This window comes from Phodopus roborovskii, unplaced genomic scaffold (assembly GCF_943737965.1).
Source record: "Phodopus roborovskii unplaced genomic scaffold, PHOROB, whole genome shotgun sequence".
NCBI lineage: Eukaryota > Metazoa > Chordata > Mammalia > Rodentia > Cricetidae > Phodopus > Phodopus roborovskii.
The window spans coordinates 18,629,426-18,644,564 of record NW_026126482.1 but is presented as its reverse complement, the minus strand read 5'-3'; the positions used below and the strand labels follow the sequence as shown (position 1 = coordinate 18,644,564).

General features: G+C 46.2%; 1 protein-coding gene across 1 annotated transcript in view; it reads left to right on the top strand.

Annotated features, from left to right (window-relative positions):
* Sirt5 (sirtuin 5) overlaps positions 1 to 15,139 on the top strand; it is a 30,725-nt gene that overhangs the window by 9,873 nt on the left and 5,713 nt on the right. The window contains exons 2-7 of the mRNA XM_051194370.1: positions 2,879 to 3,011; positions 3,902 to 4,035; positions 7,046 to 7,271; positions 11,170 to 11,257; positions 11,989 to 12,042; positions 14,346 to 14,469. Of these exons, the coding sequence (XP_051050327.1) occupies positions 2,897 to 3,011; positions 3,902 to 4,035; positions 7,046 to 7,271; positions 11,170 to 11,257; positions 11,989 to 12,042; positions 14,346 to 14,469 (741 nt within the window). The 5' untranslated portion in view covers positions 2,879 to 2,896. The remainder of the gene's footprint in view (positions 1 to 2,878; positions 3,012 to 3,901; positions 4,036 to 7,045; positions 7,272 to 11,169; positions 11,258 to 11,988; positions 12,043 to 14,345; positions 14,470 to 15,139) is intronic.

Below are 15,139 nucleotides of genomic sequence, written 5' to 3'. Positions count from 1 at the left end.
GTTGACAATGAAGATAACCATCACACAGTCCTAACCATTTTAAGATCACAGTGTAGTCATGGCTGGTGGCTGGGACATTCTTTCCCAGAACTTTTTCCTTCTTATACAACTCCAACTTTCCCCCCCCCCCCCCCCCCCCCGTGTCTCCTTGTATTTCCTCCCCTTCCATCACAACCATAAATGCAGTCTTTGCTTATTTTGGAATGTCATAGGGATACAATCATGAATTCTTGAGAAAAGTATGTTTGGGTATGTGAGTGAATGTGTATTGCATAGTTGTGTATGTGCAAGTGTGCATGGAGGCCAGAACCCACTGTTTTTGTCTTGCTTAAAAGGTTTTTTTTTTTTTTTTAAAACATTTATTTGTGTGTGTGGGGTGCGGTAAGTGTTCATGCCGTAGCACACTGTGAAGGTCAGGGGACAGCTAGTGTCAGAGTCGTTCTTTTGTTCCACCATGTGGGTTCTGGGGATCAAACTCAGGCCATCAGGCTTGGTGACCAGGACCATCTCACTTTATTTGTGGGGGCGGGATTTCTCACTGAATCTCGAGCTTGCCTTTTGGCTAGGCTGGCTGACTGGCCAGACATTCTAGTCTTTCTCAGTGTGTCCCCTCCCCTTAGTGCTGAGGTCACAGGCATGTGCTGTCTGTCACACCTGGGTTTTTATATGAGTACTAAAGATTTGAACTTAGGTTCTTATGCTTGCATGGTGTGACTCTTACTGACTTAACCTCTCCCTAGCTCTGCTCCCTCCCCCCATAGCCATATTGCACACTGTGAATGTTTTTCCTTGCTTATTGAACTTGTTTCTATGGATGGGGATTGAGTCCTTTTCTAGACTCTTCTGTTAACCTAATTCTCTACTGTCTGTGATAAGTCATCTTGGCTCAATCCAGCTATTCTTTCTTTGACACTGGATCTACTATGTGGTCTTAGCTGACCTAGACCTCACTATATAGACCAGGCTAGCTTTGGATTGGGGATTAGCAACAATCCTGCTGCTGCTGCTGCTGGAATCTTGAGTGTTGCAATTGCAGGGATAATGCCTCCGTGCCCAGCCCCTCTTACAAAATTTCTCAAGTATAAATTTTTACTAAATATGCCTCACAACTTACAAGTTTCATTGCCACCTACATTTTATTTGTGGTGGCAGTATACATAGCTGCTGTTTAGTTCAGTTTTCAAAAATCATTTTGTCATCAAAACTCCTTGATCAAAAGCTCAGGCAGGGAGCTGGAGGGATGGCTTAGCAGCCGAGACATGCTCTTGCAGTATGTATGTAACTCCAGCTCCTAGGAATCCAACGTTTCTGACTTAGCTTTTGCTTTCATGTGAAAAAAAAAAAAAAAAACAAAACAAAACAAAAAAAAAAACCACACACACACACACACAAAAACAAAAACAAAAAACAAAACAAACAAACAAAAAAAACACTCTCCATTATTAAAACTAAAAAAAAATACACTTGAAAAAAGGTAGCCAGGTTTTAAAAAAGTGTTTTGTACTGTTATAAATACAACCTTTTTGTTTTGGTTTATTAAGAATTCTCATGTTTGGGGCTGGGGAGGTAGCTTAGTAAAGTGTCTGATCCCAGGCCTCATGTTAAAAAAAAATCTAGGTGTGGTGGTGTGTGCACTGGAGAGACAGAAACAGGTAAATCCCTAGGTCTCTTAGCTTACTTAGCAAGTTCTAGATCCCAGTGAGATTCCTGTCTCAATTCTGAGGATCTATACCTTAAGTTGCTCTTTGATCTTCATTACACACACATACGCACATGCACACACTCTTCACATTTAACACTTTCCCAAGTCTCCACAACCATGATCCCAAACATGAGTGGCCATCAAGATTACCTAGTGGCTTGTGGGCTCGGCCAGGGTCTGACTATGGCCTGGGCTGGAACTGGAGGTTTTGCATTCCTGAGGATCTCAGGACAGGTATTGGACACCTGAGCAGCAATCTGTGGCTTCAAGTAAGGGTGTCCTTTTTGTTTTATCATTTTTCTTTTCTTTTGTTTCATTTTGTCTTGGGAGCTTTTTGTTTTGTTCCTTTTTTGGTTGTTTGAGACAGAGTTTCTCTGTGCTACTGACCTGGCTGTCCTAGAATTCTCTCTGTAGACTTGGCTGGCTTCGAACTCACTGTTTCCCGAGTTCTGGGATTAAAGCCACCCACCACCACCGGGCTTGTTTTGATTTTTTTTTTTTTTTTTTTTTTTTTTTTTTGCTAGGCTCTCTTGTGGCTCATCCTCCCTACATCTCCGAGGATGACTTTGAACTCCTGCCCCTCCTGCCTCTCCCTTGTTAGGGCATTCTTGCCAATATAGTTCCTTACTCACTGTGACCTCATAGAGTTTTCAGCAGCACCATCACAATGCTTCATTTTTAGTTCAGTGTTCAGTAAGGCACAAGATAAGGATCTGGGGTGTAGCTCCATGTACCTGCTACAATCAAAGCCCTGGGTTTTACCTACCCCCAGAGGCTTAAAAATTATTTAGCATGGTGGCATACAGGCTTGGAATCTCCGGCTTTGGGAGGCTGCAATAGGAGGACCATTATTCAAGGCCACTCTGCAATATGTAACCGGATTCTGTTGCAATAAAGAAATAAATAAATAAATTCTAAGGGATTTCACATTAAGTGGTATTGCGAGCACATTTGAAGCAGGCTGGATTAACCATGTTCTGCTGGCTGAGTATATTTATGAGATTTTTCTACTTAGGACTAGTTATTTTGAATCACCAAAATGTTTGTACTTGTAAACTTGCAATACCATCTCTAACAAGACAAAGATACACTATGTATTTGAATGTTTTATGAACGTTTCTGTGTTACTTTATAACTTTTCTAACTTCTTCAACTTTTCTAACTTTGGACAAGTAGTACCTCAAAGAAAACCTGATGCGACCACTCCAGATTGTTCCAAGCCGATTCATTTCCCAGCTGTGTTGTAGACTGAAGCTTCCAGGCTCCCCACAAAGCAAGATTTGCCTCACCATGGCTCGTCCAAGTTCAAGTAAGTCATCCTTATAAATGCCCACGCTGGACACGGTGCTGGGGTTTAACGTGATTTTCACAGGACGAGTGGCTGTGAGGAGAATTTTAGATGTCTGGTATCTAATGGGCTTCAGTTCAGCTTGGTCACAGGCTTTGTCCTGGCTTTACACAAGAAATATGGATCCATTAACCCTTTCACATCTGCACAACCGTGCTCTAAGACAAGAGTATCATGGACACCAAGCAACCCATGGAGCCAAGTATACGGAGAGCAAGCAGTTTAGATCATACCGTGGGATGGAGGGGTGCTGAGATGCCATGCTAGGTGTGCGCCCAAAGCCGTCATTTCCCTGAGATACCATGTATCCACCCACTCAGTGTACAAGACGATGTTTTCATGGTACAGGAAATGTTTCTTAAACTTTATTTATTTAAGGGACAGGGGCACATGTGTGCTAAGGTGTGTGTAGGTCAGAGGACAGCTTGTACAAGTCTGTTCTACCACCGCATAGGGACTGAACTCAGGTCATCAGGCTTGGTGGCAAGTGCCCTTATTCTCTGAGCCCTCTGACCAGCCCCGAGGAATGCTTTTTATTGGAATATCTTAAATCTTTCATGTTTTGAAGTTTTACTTTATATGTAAGAGTGCTTGCCTGTGTGTGTGTGTGTGTGTGTGTGTGTGTGTGTGTGTGTGTGTGTTGCCCACAGATGTCAGAAGAGGGCGCCAGATCCTCTGGAACTGGAGTTCTAGATGGTTGTGAAGCACCGTGTCCCCGCTCTTCAGCCCCTATTAAAGTATCACATGGTGTGATTTTATTCAGTGTCAAGTTCCACGACATAAACAATTGATGTGGAATATAAATGTCCTGTTGGTACTCTGGATTGACACAGGTTTTATTTTCTGTTTAGATATGGCAGATTTCCGGAAGTGTTTTGCAAGCGCAAAGCACATAGCCATCATCTCAGGGGCTGGTGTTAGTGCGGAGAGTGGGGTTCCCACTTTCAGAGGAGCTGGAGGTTATTGGAGAAAATGGCAAGCTCAGGTTAGTAACACTTCCAGAATGCCAATGGCTTTTCTGAATGGAATTATTATGGAAGTTAATTCACCTTCCATACAAATATATGAAGCCCAGGGGCAGTGTTTGAAGTTGGCGGTAACCATTTTATCCTGTTGGTTTTGGTGTCAGCACAGTTTCTATGACGACTATAATAGCACATTTGGGGCCAGGGAGATGAGAGCACGTGCTGTGCAAGCATCAAGCACGAGGACCGGAGTTTGACTCCCAGCACCCACATAAAGAGCTGCACATAACTGTGTATGCTTAAGACCCCAGCGCTGGGAAGTGGAGACAGGAGGGTCCTGCAAGCCTGATGTCCAGACAGCCTCACCTAAATAGCAAGCTTTTAGTTCAGTGAAAGGCTATGTTTCAAGGGAACAAGGCAGACAGCAACAGGAAAACACCCAGTGTCCTCTGGCTTCTCATGCACAGGTGTGCACATCTGCACACTCATGTGGATGAAACACACACACACACACACACACACACACACACACACACACACACACACACTTCATCCCAGAAAAGGAGTGCACGGCAAACCAAAGTCATGACTGCACCACTGTCCAGTTGGGTGAAGTAGTGAGTTGTTTTGTTTTGTTTTTTTACTAGAGTTAAATAAAGGGGTTAATGGCATCACTGGAAAGCCTACCTCACCACGTGTGATGACTCCCACAAACTGTGACCATGGTGCCCAGGACCCCAGAGCTCCTCCATGTGGCTAGCAGGCAGCTCTGTATTCTAAACATCTATCTCTTTGGGAGGTCAGGGGTCAGCCTCTCAAGGTCAGGGGTCAGCCTCTCAGGTCACAGTGGCTGTTTACTCCTTTTTCTTCTGTTGATAGGGGTCTCTAGAATCTTTCAAGGTTTTGTCTCTGGAACATGTAACCTTTTGTTTATCTCCTTTAACCACCCGAGGCTTTGGGGCCTCTCCTTCCCTGCCAGGGAAGTGTTTCATTTGGGTGCTCTTAACTGCTAAGCCATTTCTCCCACCCTGGAAACCCCGAGTTTTAGAGAGTAGAGATCTCCATGTGTCTTATCCATTGTGAAGCTCCCAGCTCCCAAACGCTGGTACATACATTTTGCTTTAATGAAGACAAAATTAACTACCATAGAGCATGCTTTGCAGAATCCTCAGGGCTTTTTCACTGAGTGCAGAGCAAGGACTGTCCCTTCCCCCCTCCCTCCCTTCCCCCTAAGTGTTGAAGCAGGAGGAACTGTGGGTTGCTCCGGCACTCCTCAGGCCTGGGGGGGGGGGGAGAAAGGGGTAGAGGGCGCCAAGAGTCCAGTAAGAGAGAAGGACCACCAGAGGCACCCCTGGGGACAGTAGCAGGTGGCAGGAAGAACTGGGAGGGGCTGCTCTAGTGTCAGAGGAAGCCCAGAGTTTGTCAGTAGGCAGAGGGCACATCTGATTCCAACTCTGCTCCAAGGGCCTGTGGATATGGTTACAGTTCATAGGGTGGTGGAGTGTGTGCTACTGGCCAGGGTGTCCTATGTGTCCAGAGGGAGTTCAGGGTTTCAAAGTGAAGGCTATTGTCTCTGCCTGGGGTGGGGTGTCTCTGGCTGGGGTGGGGGTGTCTCTGGCTGGGGTGGGGTGTCTCTGGCTGGGGTGGGAGTGTCTCTGCCTGGGTGGGGGTGTCTCTAGCTGGGGTGAGGGTATCTTTGGCTGGGGTGGGGCTGTCTCTGCCTGGAGTGGGGACATGTTTGTGAATGTGGGGCACCCTGCATATGCTTCTTTTAAAACTGACAGAGCCTGAAATGAACTTGTTTGTTGTGTGTAGTTCAGTGCGGCCCTGAGCTAACACAAGGGAGGACACAGGACATTTCCAGAAGTGTTAAGGATTTCCTTGTGCACTTCCTGCCAGCTTCCAGCCCGGACAGCTGTGCTGTGCCTCTGTCACAGGAGCAAAGTGTCTTAAAAGAGGGCTGGTGCCTTAAGCTCAGATCTTTCATGTTCTGTTGATACATATTGTTTTTATGTATAAGTATGCATGCATTTATGTGGCTCATACATGTGTGTGGTTAGGTGTGTATGCCTTTCTGTATAGTTTGTGTGTATAGCTGTATGTATGCATGCATATGTGTTATGAGTATCTTGATGAGGAGTGGTCATCTAGGGTACCAGGGAGTTCATTGCATGGGACTGACAAGGGTTGTATGTCCTGGAGAGACTCGCCCAGACAGGGATGCAAAGTAACTGGGAGACAGAGAAGCCATTGACACTGTGTGAGCCAGATCTGCAGGGGCATGCCCTGCCCTGCCCCAAAGTATAAGTAGAGACCCTGAGGGTCCAGAGGGACAGTGGGTTATCATCCTGGGGACAGTTGACAGAATGAAATAATCACAAATTGAAGCAGAACCAGAAGGATCTGCCACAAAGAGACAAACAACAAAAGGGACAGACAAACAGCCTCTACCAAGGGCATGGGAGAGCCCTGGAGGTGGAGTCTGCCAGAGGCTCTAGTTTGGATTTTTTATGGTCTCCTGGGAGCCCTCCCCCCTGCTGGTCATTTTGTAGTGGTTCAGTCTCCTGGAGTTGGAGGGGGGGGGATGCTATTCCCCCTCCCAAGCAAGGAGCAGCTTTTCTTTGTTTGCTTTGCCTTTTCTTCCTCCCTCCCTCCCTTCCTTCTTCTTCTTCTTTTTTTTTTTTTTTTTTTTTTTTTTTGGTTTTTCAAGACACCTCTGTATTGCTTTGAAGGCTGTCCTGAAACTTGCTCTGTAGACCCAGCTGGCCTCGAACTTACAGAGATCCTCCTGCCTCTGCCTCCCGAGTGCTGGGACTAAAGGCATGCGCCACCAACTTCTTGATCTAATTTGTGCCATGAGGGAGGCAAGTCACATCGCTTCAGTCTCATGCAGCGCAGTTGAGAGTGACCGTCTAAAGTCCTTAGTTGGTTCCTGGATGGAATCTAAGCTGGTGCCACACAGTCCAGCCAGAGCCACAGCTGCCCATCTCCACCTCCCAGGTCCTCACTGACCTCTGCCTCTCCCCTCAGGACCTAGCGACTCCTCAGGCCTTCGCCCGCAACCCGTCACAGGTGTGGGAGTTCTACCACTACCGGAGGGAGGTCATGCGGAGCAAGGAACCCAACCCTGGACACCTGGCCATTGCCCAGTGTGAAGCTCGGCTGCGAGACCAGGGCCGACGGGTTGTAGTCATCACCCAGAACATTGATGAGCTGCACCGAAAGGCTGGCACCAAGAACCTGCTAGAAATTCACGGTGAGGGAGGTCAGATTTTTTGTGTTTTCAAGACAGGGTTGCTCTCTATGTAGACCAGGATGGCCTTGAACTCACAGAGATTCATCTGCCTCTGTCTCCGGAGTGCTGGGATTAAGGGCATGTGCCACCACCACCCCTGCTGGTCTCCAGTCATACACTGCTTTACACCTGCCCCTCCCCCAGGATGCTGTGGCATTTCCCTCGGGGACACATTGGTGCCCGATAGCACCTGAACCACTGGCAACAAGGGACACCTTGCCCACTGGCACCACTCAGTTGCTTCCTGCAACCTGCTACTTGGGGTTTGGACTGAGAACCAATAGTGTTAATACCCCTGGGGTTCAGTTAGACAGGTCCTAGCCGGACACACTGACCTAAAACACGTATTTCTCCCAAAGCCCCCGCTGCCCAGTATCGGGTGTTATGGGTGTTTCTGTATACTTGAGAAGCGCTGTCTACACAGCCTCAAGCCCCTGCTCCTAGGACATCTGTGGAAAGAGGCTACCCAGGCAGGGAAGGAGGAAGGTCTGGGTGCTAGGACCACTGGGCTACAGCAGGGTTGAACATAGCCATAGTCGGTGTGACTCCGACCTGGGGGTGTTTATTTGTTTATCCTCGGTCCTCAGTAGGGAATTTGTCACTGATGCCATCCTGCTCCACCCTAGAGCCTGAGGGAGGTGCTAGCCCAGGCCCTTTTCTGTAACCAGCCCACCCTGATTGTAACATGCATGGAGTTTGTCTCTGCTCCCTATGGTGTCTTTCCTGTGTGGAGTTCTACCCTAGGCCATTAGTATCAGTGTCTACAAAAGTACAAACCCAAGGAACATGTTTCTTCATGCACAAGTTGAGAAGCAGCCCTCCCGTGTTGTCTATGCTGTACAGGTGGAGTGGAGAGCCGCTTTCAGCCAGTTTGGGGTCACCTGACACAGAAACCCGTTCTCTAGTTAACACTTGACTTCCACTGGCTGTGTGCCATTTGCCACACGTCTCTGCTTATTTCTCTGCAGTGCCAACATGTGAGCCATTTTCCTTGCCATGCACAAGGCGAAGGCAATGACGCCTGTTTTACAGTGTTCCTTGAAGAATTACAAAAGGTCCCATGTGCATATTAGGTGGGCTCTCCCCCTCCTCCCACCCTAACCCCCCCACTCCTTACCTCCCCCCACCCCACTCACACCCCGTTACAAATGATGAGAACTCTCTTCTGAGGTGGAAATAAAAGACACTCCTTCATATCACTAAATTCAATTATGACTTTAAGATACATAAGCTCAGTATTGATACCTATCCATAGTCTCAGATAAGTGGGAGACTGAGGCAGGAGTGTGGTTGGAGTTCAGAGCCCAGGATTGGGACCAACCTGAGCCACATAGAATGCTCTGTCCAAACTACAACAACAACACATCCCTAAAACAGTTACTTTTATCACTGTGATTCAATGCTTGGCAGTAACTGCTTCAGAGAAAGGTGGTTTATTTGGGCCCATGGTTTGAGGTGACACAGCGAACAAGGATTTATTCTGGCTCACTGTGAGCGTCTGGACATATTGCAGCTGTAGTCAGGAGCAGGGAGGGCAGAGGGCTGAACCGTTAGCCTTTCCCTTCTCTTGCTCGATTTTTTTTTTTTTGGATGTAGGTTTCTCTGTGTAGCCCGGGGGCTGTCCTAGAACTCACTAAGCAGAGCAGACTAGCCCTGAACTCAGAAATCAGATACGCCTGGGAGTAAAGATGTATGCTGTCCACCTATGCCCTCCTTTTATTTATTTTTTGTTGTTTTGTTTGTTTGTTTTTATTTTTGTTTTTCAAGACAGGGTTTCTCTGTATTGTTTTGAGGCCTGTCATAGAACTAGCTCTGTAGACCAGGCTGGCTTCAAACTCACAGAGATCTGCCTGCCTCTGCCTCCCGAGTGCTGGGACTAAAGGCGTGCACCACCAATGCCTGGCTCTTTGCCTTCCTTTTTTATCCAGATCATGACCCCAGCCTATGGGATGCTGCCACTTGTATTTAATGTGGATCCTCTTCTCTCTTTTAAAAAGGCTTTTCTTTTTTTAATATTTTATTTATTTTTTATGATTTTATTTTTCCCAGGTGGTTTTGCTCCTGTCTTTCTGAAGCCAGCTCTTTCCATGGGCTTTGGGAGAGGTCTAAGTGGTGGTAGGAGTATTTGATTCCTTTAAGGCTTCATGAGATCCATTCCCGACCACCTGACTTTGAAATGCCACAGCTCACACAGTAAAGCAGCTTGACACAGAGCTTGGGAGTCACGGGAGCATTAAAGACACCTGTTTTGGACAGTAGCACCCTCCACTGTGTTCAGAATGGAAGACAGCCTTCTTATCCTTGGGCACCCAATGGGTGCGGTCGGTGGGCAGTGAATTAGCGTCACATGGCTGTGGGCCCTTTCTTGGCTCTATTGTTATTTCTTCTTAATTTGGTCATATTGAGCTAAGACCTAAGGAGCTGTTTATTTTATTTTATGTGTATGGGCATGTACCATGTGTGTGCCTGGTGCCCCTGGTGCCCAGAAGAGAGCGTTGGATCCTCCTGGAACTTTAGTTATGGATGCTTGTGAGCCAAGATGTCAGTGCTGGCAATCAAACTTTTGTCCACTGCAAGCACCAGCAAGGGCTCCAGCCTGGGCTTCCTCTCTCAGCTGAATTTCTTTGGAAACATCTTTATAGACATGCCCAGAGGTGCACATGCTAGGCGATTATAAAGTCTGTCAAGCTGACAGTCAGGGTTAACTGTCACTGCTAACCCTAACGTCTTGAGTTCTTCTCTTGGGTCACACACCACTGCCAGAGTGACATACTGTGAATGTGCTAGTCTGAAGCATGTGGCCAGGCTTAGATTTGTCATGTGATTGATGGTTCCAGCAGCTCTGGGTAGAGGGGCAGGGGCGGGGCTGGGGGGAGGGGGAAGCACGCCAAAGAAGGCAGAGTAGGCAGGCTACAATCCTCTCTGCCCTGTGGGTATATAGCTCAGAGGGCCCGAGCATACAGCAACTCTGAACTGCAGCCACCATCATCGCATTGTAAATGGTTGCTATTACTATCTGTTATTTTAAACTATTAGTTAATTGCCTATTTAGTGAGTTTCTTTGGTAGGAAAGATTCAAATTCTATTAAACCAAAGATTTTATGCGCTCTAAATAATTGTCTTTTAAGGTGTGAGCCTAAACCTTTAGCAGCGGCACTGTCTCTCCAGCCCATTGGCCTTTTGTAATTATGCACCCACTTAGTAACTCAGACTCTTAGCTTCTGGTTGAGCGGTTGCCTCCCTCTTCATCTCTTCAGTTATCTCTGAACATCACCCCAGGGTCATCTAGGGGGTGTTAGCCATGTAGTTATTTCCCCTCCAACTCATGACATCTTTGAAGGAGTTTGGTTTGGGTTGGTTAAACAGTAGTTCGTGTGAGTTGATTTGAATAAAAATGACTCCCTTAGGCGCATATATTTGAATGCTTAGTCAGCAGGGAGGGGCCCTATTTGAGAAGAATGAGGAGGCGTGGCCTTTGTGGAGAAAGTATGGAGAAAGGGTTTTGAGGGTTCAGAAGCCCACACTAGGCCCAGCATTGCCCTCGCTGCTTGTGGATCAACTACTGTCCCAGTGCCGTGAGGGCAGCCATGCTTCCGCCAGGCCCGGGCACAATGATAATAGACTAACCCACAATTTAATTCTTTCTTTTAAACCGTTGCCTTGGTCATGGTTTCTCTTCACAGCAACAGAGCAGTGACTAAGGTAGCATGTTTTTATATTTCCCATGATTCCTAGGGTAGACCCACTCATGAAAAATGAACATAGGAAGATGAATTCTTTTCTAACCTCCCAAACATGGAGACTTTGCTCTCCACGATACTAAGTTCTGAACTTGCTTGACACATGTCTTTTCTTTCAGGAACCTTATTTAAAACTCGGTGTACCTCGTGTGGCACTGTGGCTGAGAATTACAAGAGTCCAATTTGTCCAGCTTTAGCAGGAAAGGGGTAATTATATTGTCCTGCAGAATCAATGTCATTTCTCCGTGAATTGAGCATGAATGTGAGGACATTGACTGTTCATTGAAGACTCTCATGGATATTTCTAATGCACAAGACTAGACACTGTACAGCTATCTGATGAAAGAAATATTTGACTTATAAGTTACCACGCTAAGTAAAAACTATAAGATGCCAGAGTATTTGCTGTGTGATCCCCAAATTTTATTCATACAAATTCACACCCCATCTTCATGTATCTCTATATTAACTAAAAGGCCACAAGAAAATACAGGAAAGGATTGACTGTGACTGTGAAGAATGAAAATATGGGTAATTTTTATTTCTCATCCATATCATTGGAAATGTCCCAACATTTTTATGATGAATGTGTATTATTGTTACAATTAGAAACAATTTAGGCATCATCTCAAACTACTGAGAAAAAATTCTTCTGGACCCTTTCAGAGCAGTATAAACTTACAAAAATAAAATACTAACATAATTTCATTGGAGAAGCATCAATCACCCCATGGAGACTCTCCCCTACACAAATTCCCTCTTGAAGCAAAGCCAATGGTCAGTATTTAGGGGCCATGCTTTTATGATCCTAAGTTAGCATGCATGAGCATAATTTGTGCCGTATACTGCCAGGCAATACACAAAGGATATGTCACATTCTTCCTTTGTTCTCTGATTTTTACCACTGACATTCATCTCTTTCACACTATTTGCTCCAGGGCTCCAGAACCAGAAACTCAGGATGCCAGAATCCCAGTCGACAAACTTCCCCGGTAAGTAAAAAACGGTTGTATAGCTGGTGTTCAAGATTTCAGAAAAGTTAGAAATCAAAATCTCAACTTGGTGTGTGTGTGTGTGAGAGAGAGAGATGCCTTTTAAATGTACAGATGCAACAATTATCCCTGACTTCTGGGTCCAGGGGTGAAAGGACAAAAAAATGAAACATCTTCCAGGTCCTTTGTAAAGAGCCTGTTTCACTGTGTTGCCCAGGCTGGCCTCAAACTCTTAGGCTCAAGTGATCTTCCTGCCTCAGCCTGAGGCCTGAGTAGTTACAAATACATTGCCCATCTTTGATGTCTCTTTGAGTCCTGATAGATTCCTTGATCTGTTTATGAAGCAGTTATGTGACTGATGATCTGTACACAGGAAGCACAGTATAATTGTAATTTTGTAATTATAGTATATTTATAGTATAATTAGTAAATAATCCACCTCCTCTTCCTCCACATGACTCCCAGTCCAAGACTGAGGAGGTGGCAAAGTTCTTGCAAGGATGAAATTATAGGGGAGGGGAAATGGGACTGGAGAGATGGCTCAGCAATTAAGAGCACTGGCTGCCCCTCCAGAGGACCTGGGTTCAAATCCCCGTATCCACAAGGTGGCTGTAATCCCAGTTCCAGGGAATCTGATGCCCTCTTCTGGCCTCTTAGGGCACTGCATGCTCATGATGTACATACTTAAATGGAGTCAAAACACCCATCACATAAAATAAATAAATCTAAAATGATTAAAACATGGTCTTGTATGTTATAAAGTACATTATAGTTTTAAAATGTCAGTTTTTCAAAACCAGAGATCGAAACAGTGTGCCCAAAGGGTGTTTTTTGGGGACTGGAAGATGTTCAGTGTGTAAAGTGTTTGCTAGGCAAGCTTGAGAACCTAAATGTGGATTCTCAAGACCCACAGAAGAACCAGGTATTGCCATGAGTGCCTGGAAACCCATGCTGGCAGACAGATTCCGGGGCTGTACGGTCTAGACAAAACAGCAACCCCCAGGTTCAATGACCTCTCTCAGCAAAGGATATGGAGAATGATAGGGGCAGATCCCCAAGTCGACCTCTGTTCTCCACATACACAATGTACAGGCAAGAGCATCAGTACCCAGGTGCACGTGTGCACATATACAAATCAGTGAGTGTGAGCCCATGGCTTTAATGTCAGCACTGGAGAGGCAAAGGCAGGTGGGTGTCTGAGTTTCAGGACAGCCTGGTCTACAAATTGAGTTCCAGGACAGCTAAAGCTACTTATTGACATCCTGTCTCTAAAGACAAAACAAAACAGGTTTAAGTTTAAACACATTGATTTTCACATATATCTCTCTATATGAGTATGCACCCTTGGGTGCTGTGCCCTCGGAGGTCAGAGGCCTTTGGATTCCCTTGAGCGCAAGGCACAGATGGGTGTGAGCCACCAGACTAGCTTGGGTCTTCTGCAAGAGCAGTGTGTTCTTCACCACTGAGCTATCTTTCGAGCCCTGAATTGGTGCTTTCTAAAAAGTCATTATACTATATCGATCCTTCTTTGGTTTATTTTAACCAGAGACCCTTTTCATTTCTCTCTCTCTCTCTCTTTTCTTCATTTCTTTTTTTTAAAAAAAATGTGGCTTTTCATTACTAAATTCTGAAGTTTCAATATGAAAAGATTAAGGGATTCTAGAAGTTTCCTGAGCAGGACGTTAGGAAGGCGAAGCTGATATATAGTAGACATAAACCTAGACTGTATTACCTATAGGTGGTAGGGAGTGAAAGAAGAAATACTCCGTCCCTACGGGGTTTCTCAGGCTTACCCTGGCTGTCCTGGAACTCAGTCTGTAGACCAGGCCAGGAAGCCTGAGGTAGGAGAATCACAAGGCCCACAAGGGAGTTCAAGGTCAGCTGTGACAATCCAACCAAACTGTCTTGAAGGAAAAAGTCACAGGAAGCTGGGGAGAGCTGTCTGTTGATAGAACCTCTGCTCTGCCGCACGAAGAGCCCCGGTTCCACCAAGAGGCAGAGTGAGGTGGAAAAGAGCGAGAAGGTCAAGCTTAGCTGAAGCAGTGTCTATACAGCTCGGTGAATGAAGATAAGAACTTAATAGGGCCAAGTCACCTGAGTGCCCCACATCCACGGCAAGCTCCCATCTCCTGGGATCCCGGGCAGCCCAGGGCAAGCTCCCATCTCCTGGGATCCCGGGCAGCCCAGGGCAAGCTCCCATCTCCTGGGATCCCGGGCAGCCCAGGGCAAGCTCCCATCTCCTGGGATCCCGGGCAGTCTTGGCCCATGCAGTTAGAGATGCCTGAAGGCTGATGTTCTTCCAGGTGTGAGGAGGCAGGATGCGGGGGCTTGCTGCGACCTCATGTGGTGTGGTTCGGAGAAAACCTGGATCCTGCTGTTCTGGAGGAGGTGGACAGAGAGCTCGCCCTCTGTGACCTGTGTCTAGTGGTAGGTCACACCTGTCCCTAGTCTCCAGGCCCTGGGAAGACTGGGATGGAGTGTGTTTGGTTCCCATCTCCCTCCCTTCTTCCTTGTCCTATCACTTCTCTTCCTCCTTTTCTCCTTCACCCCCTCACTTCTTCCTCCCCTGGAAGATGTGTGTGGAAGTCTCATAGTGTCCTACAGGAAAAACAAAAACAAAACAAAAATCCCAGAAACAATAAATAACTAATTTTTTAAAAAATATTTATTTATTGTATATAGTGTTCTATCTGCATTCATTCCTTCAGGTCAGAATGTGCCAGATCTCATTACAGATGGTTGTGAGCCACCATGTGATTACTGGGAATTGAACTCAGGTCCTCTGGAAGAGAAGCCAGTGCTCTTAACCTCTGAGCCATCTCTCCAGCTTAAGAAATAATCTTTTAAAAAGATCGGTCTTATTACTTTTAATCATGTTTAGGTCTGTGTATCAGCATGTGAGCTCAGTGTCCTCAGAGGCCAGGGCCTTTGGATCTCCTGGAGTACAAATAGTTGTGAGCCACCTGGCATGGGTGCTGGGAATTAAATGTGGGTCACCTGGCAGAGCAGCAAGTGTTCTTAACCACCGAGCCATCTCTCCAGCCCCAAGAACTGATCTTAAAATACAAAACTGCACAGCCATGTTGTGATCACCTTT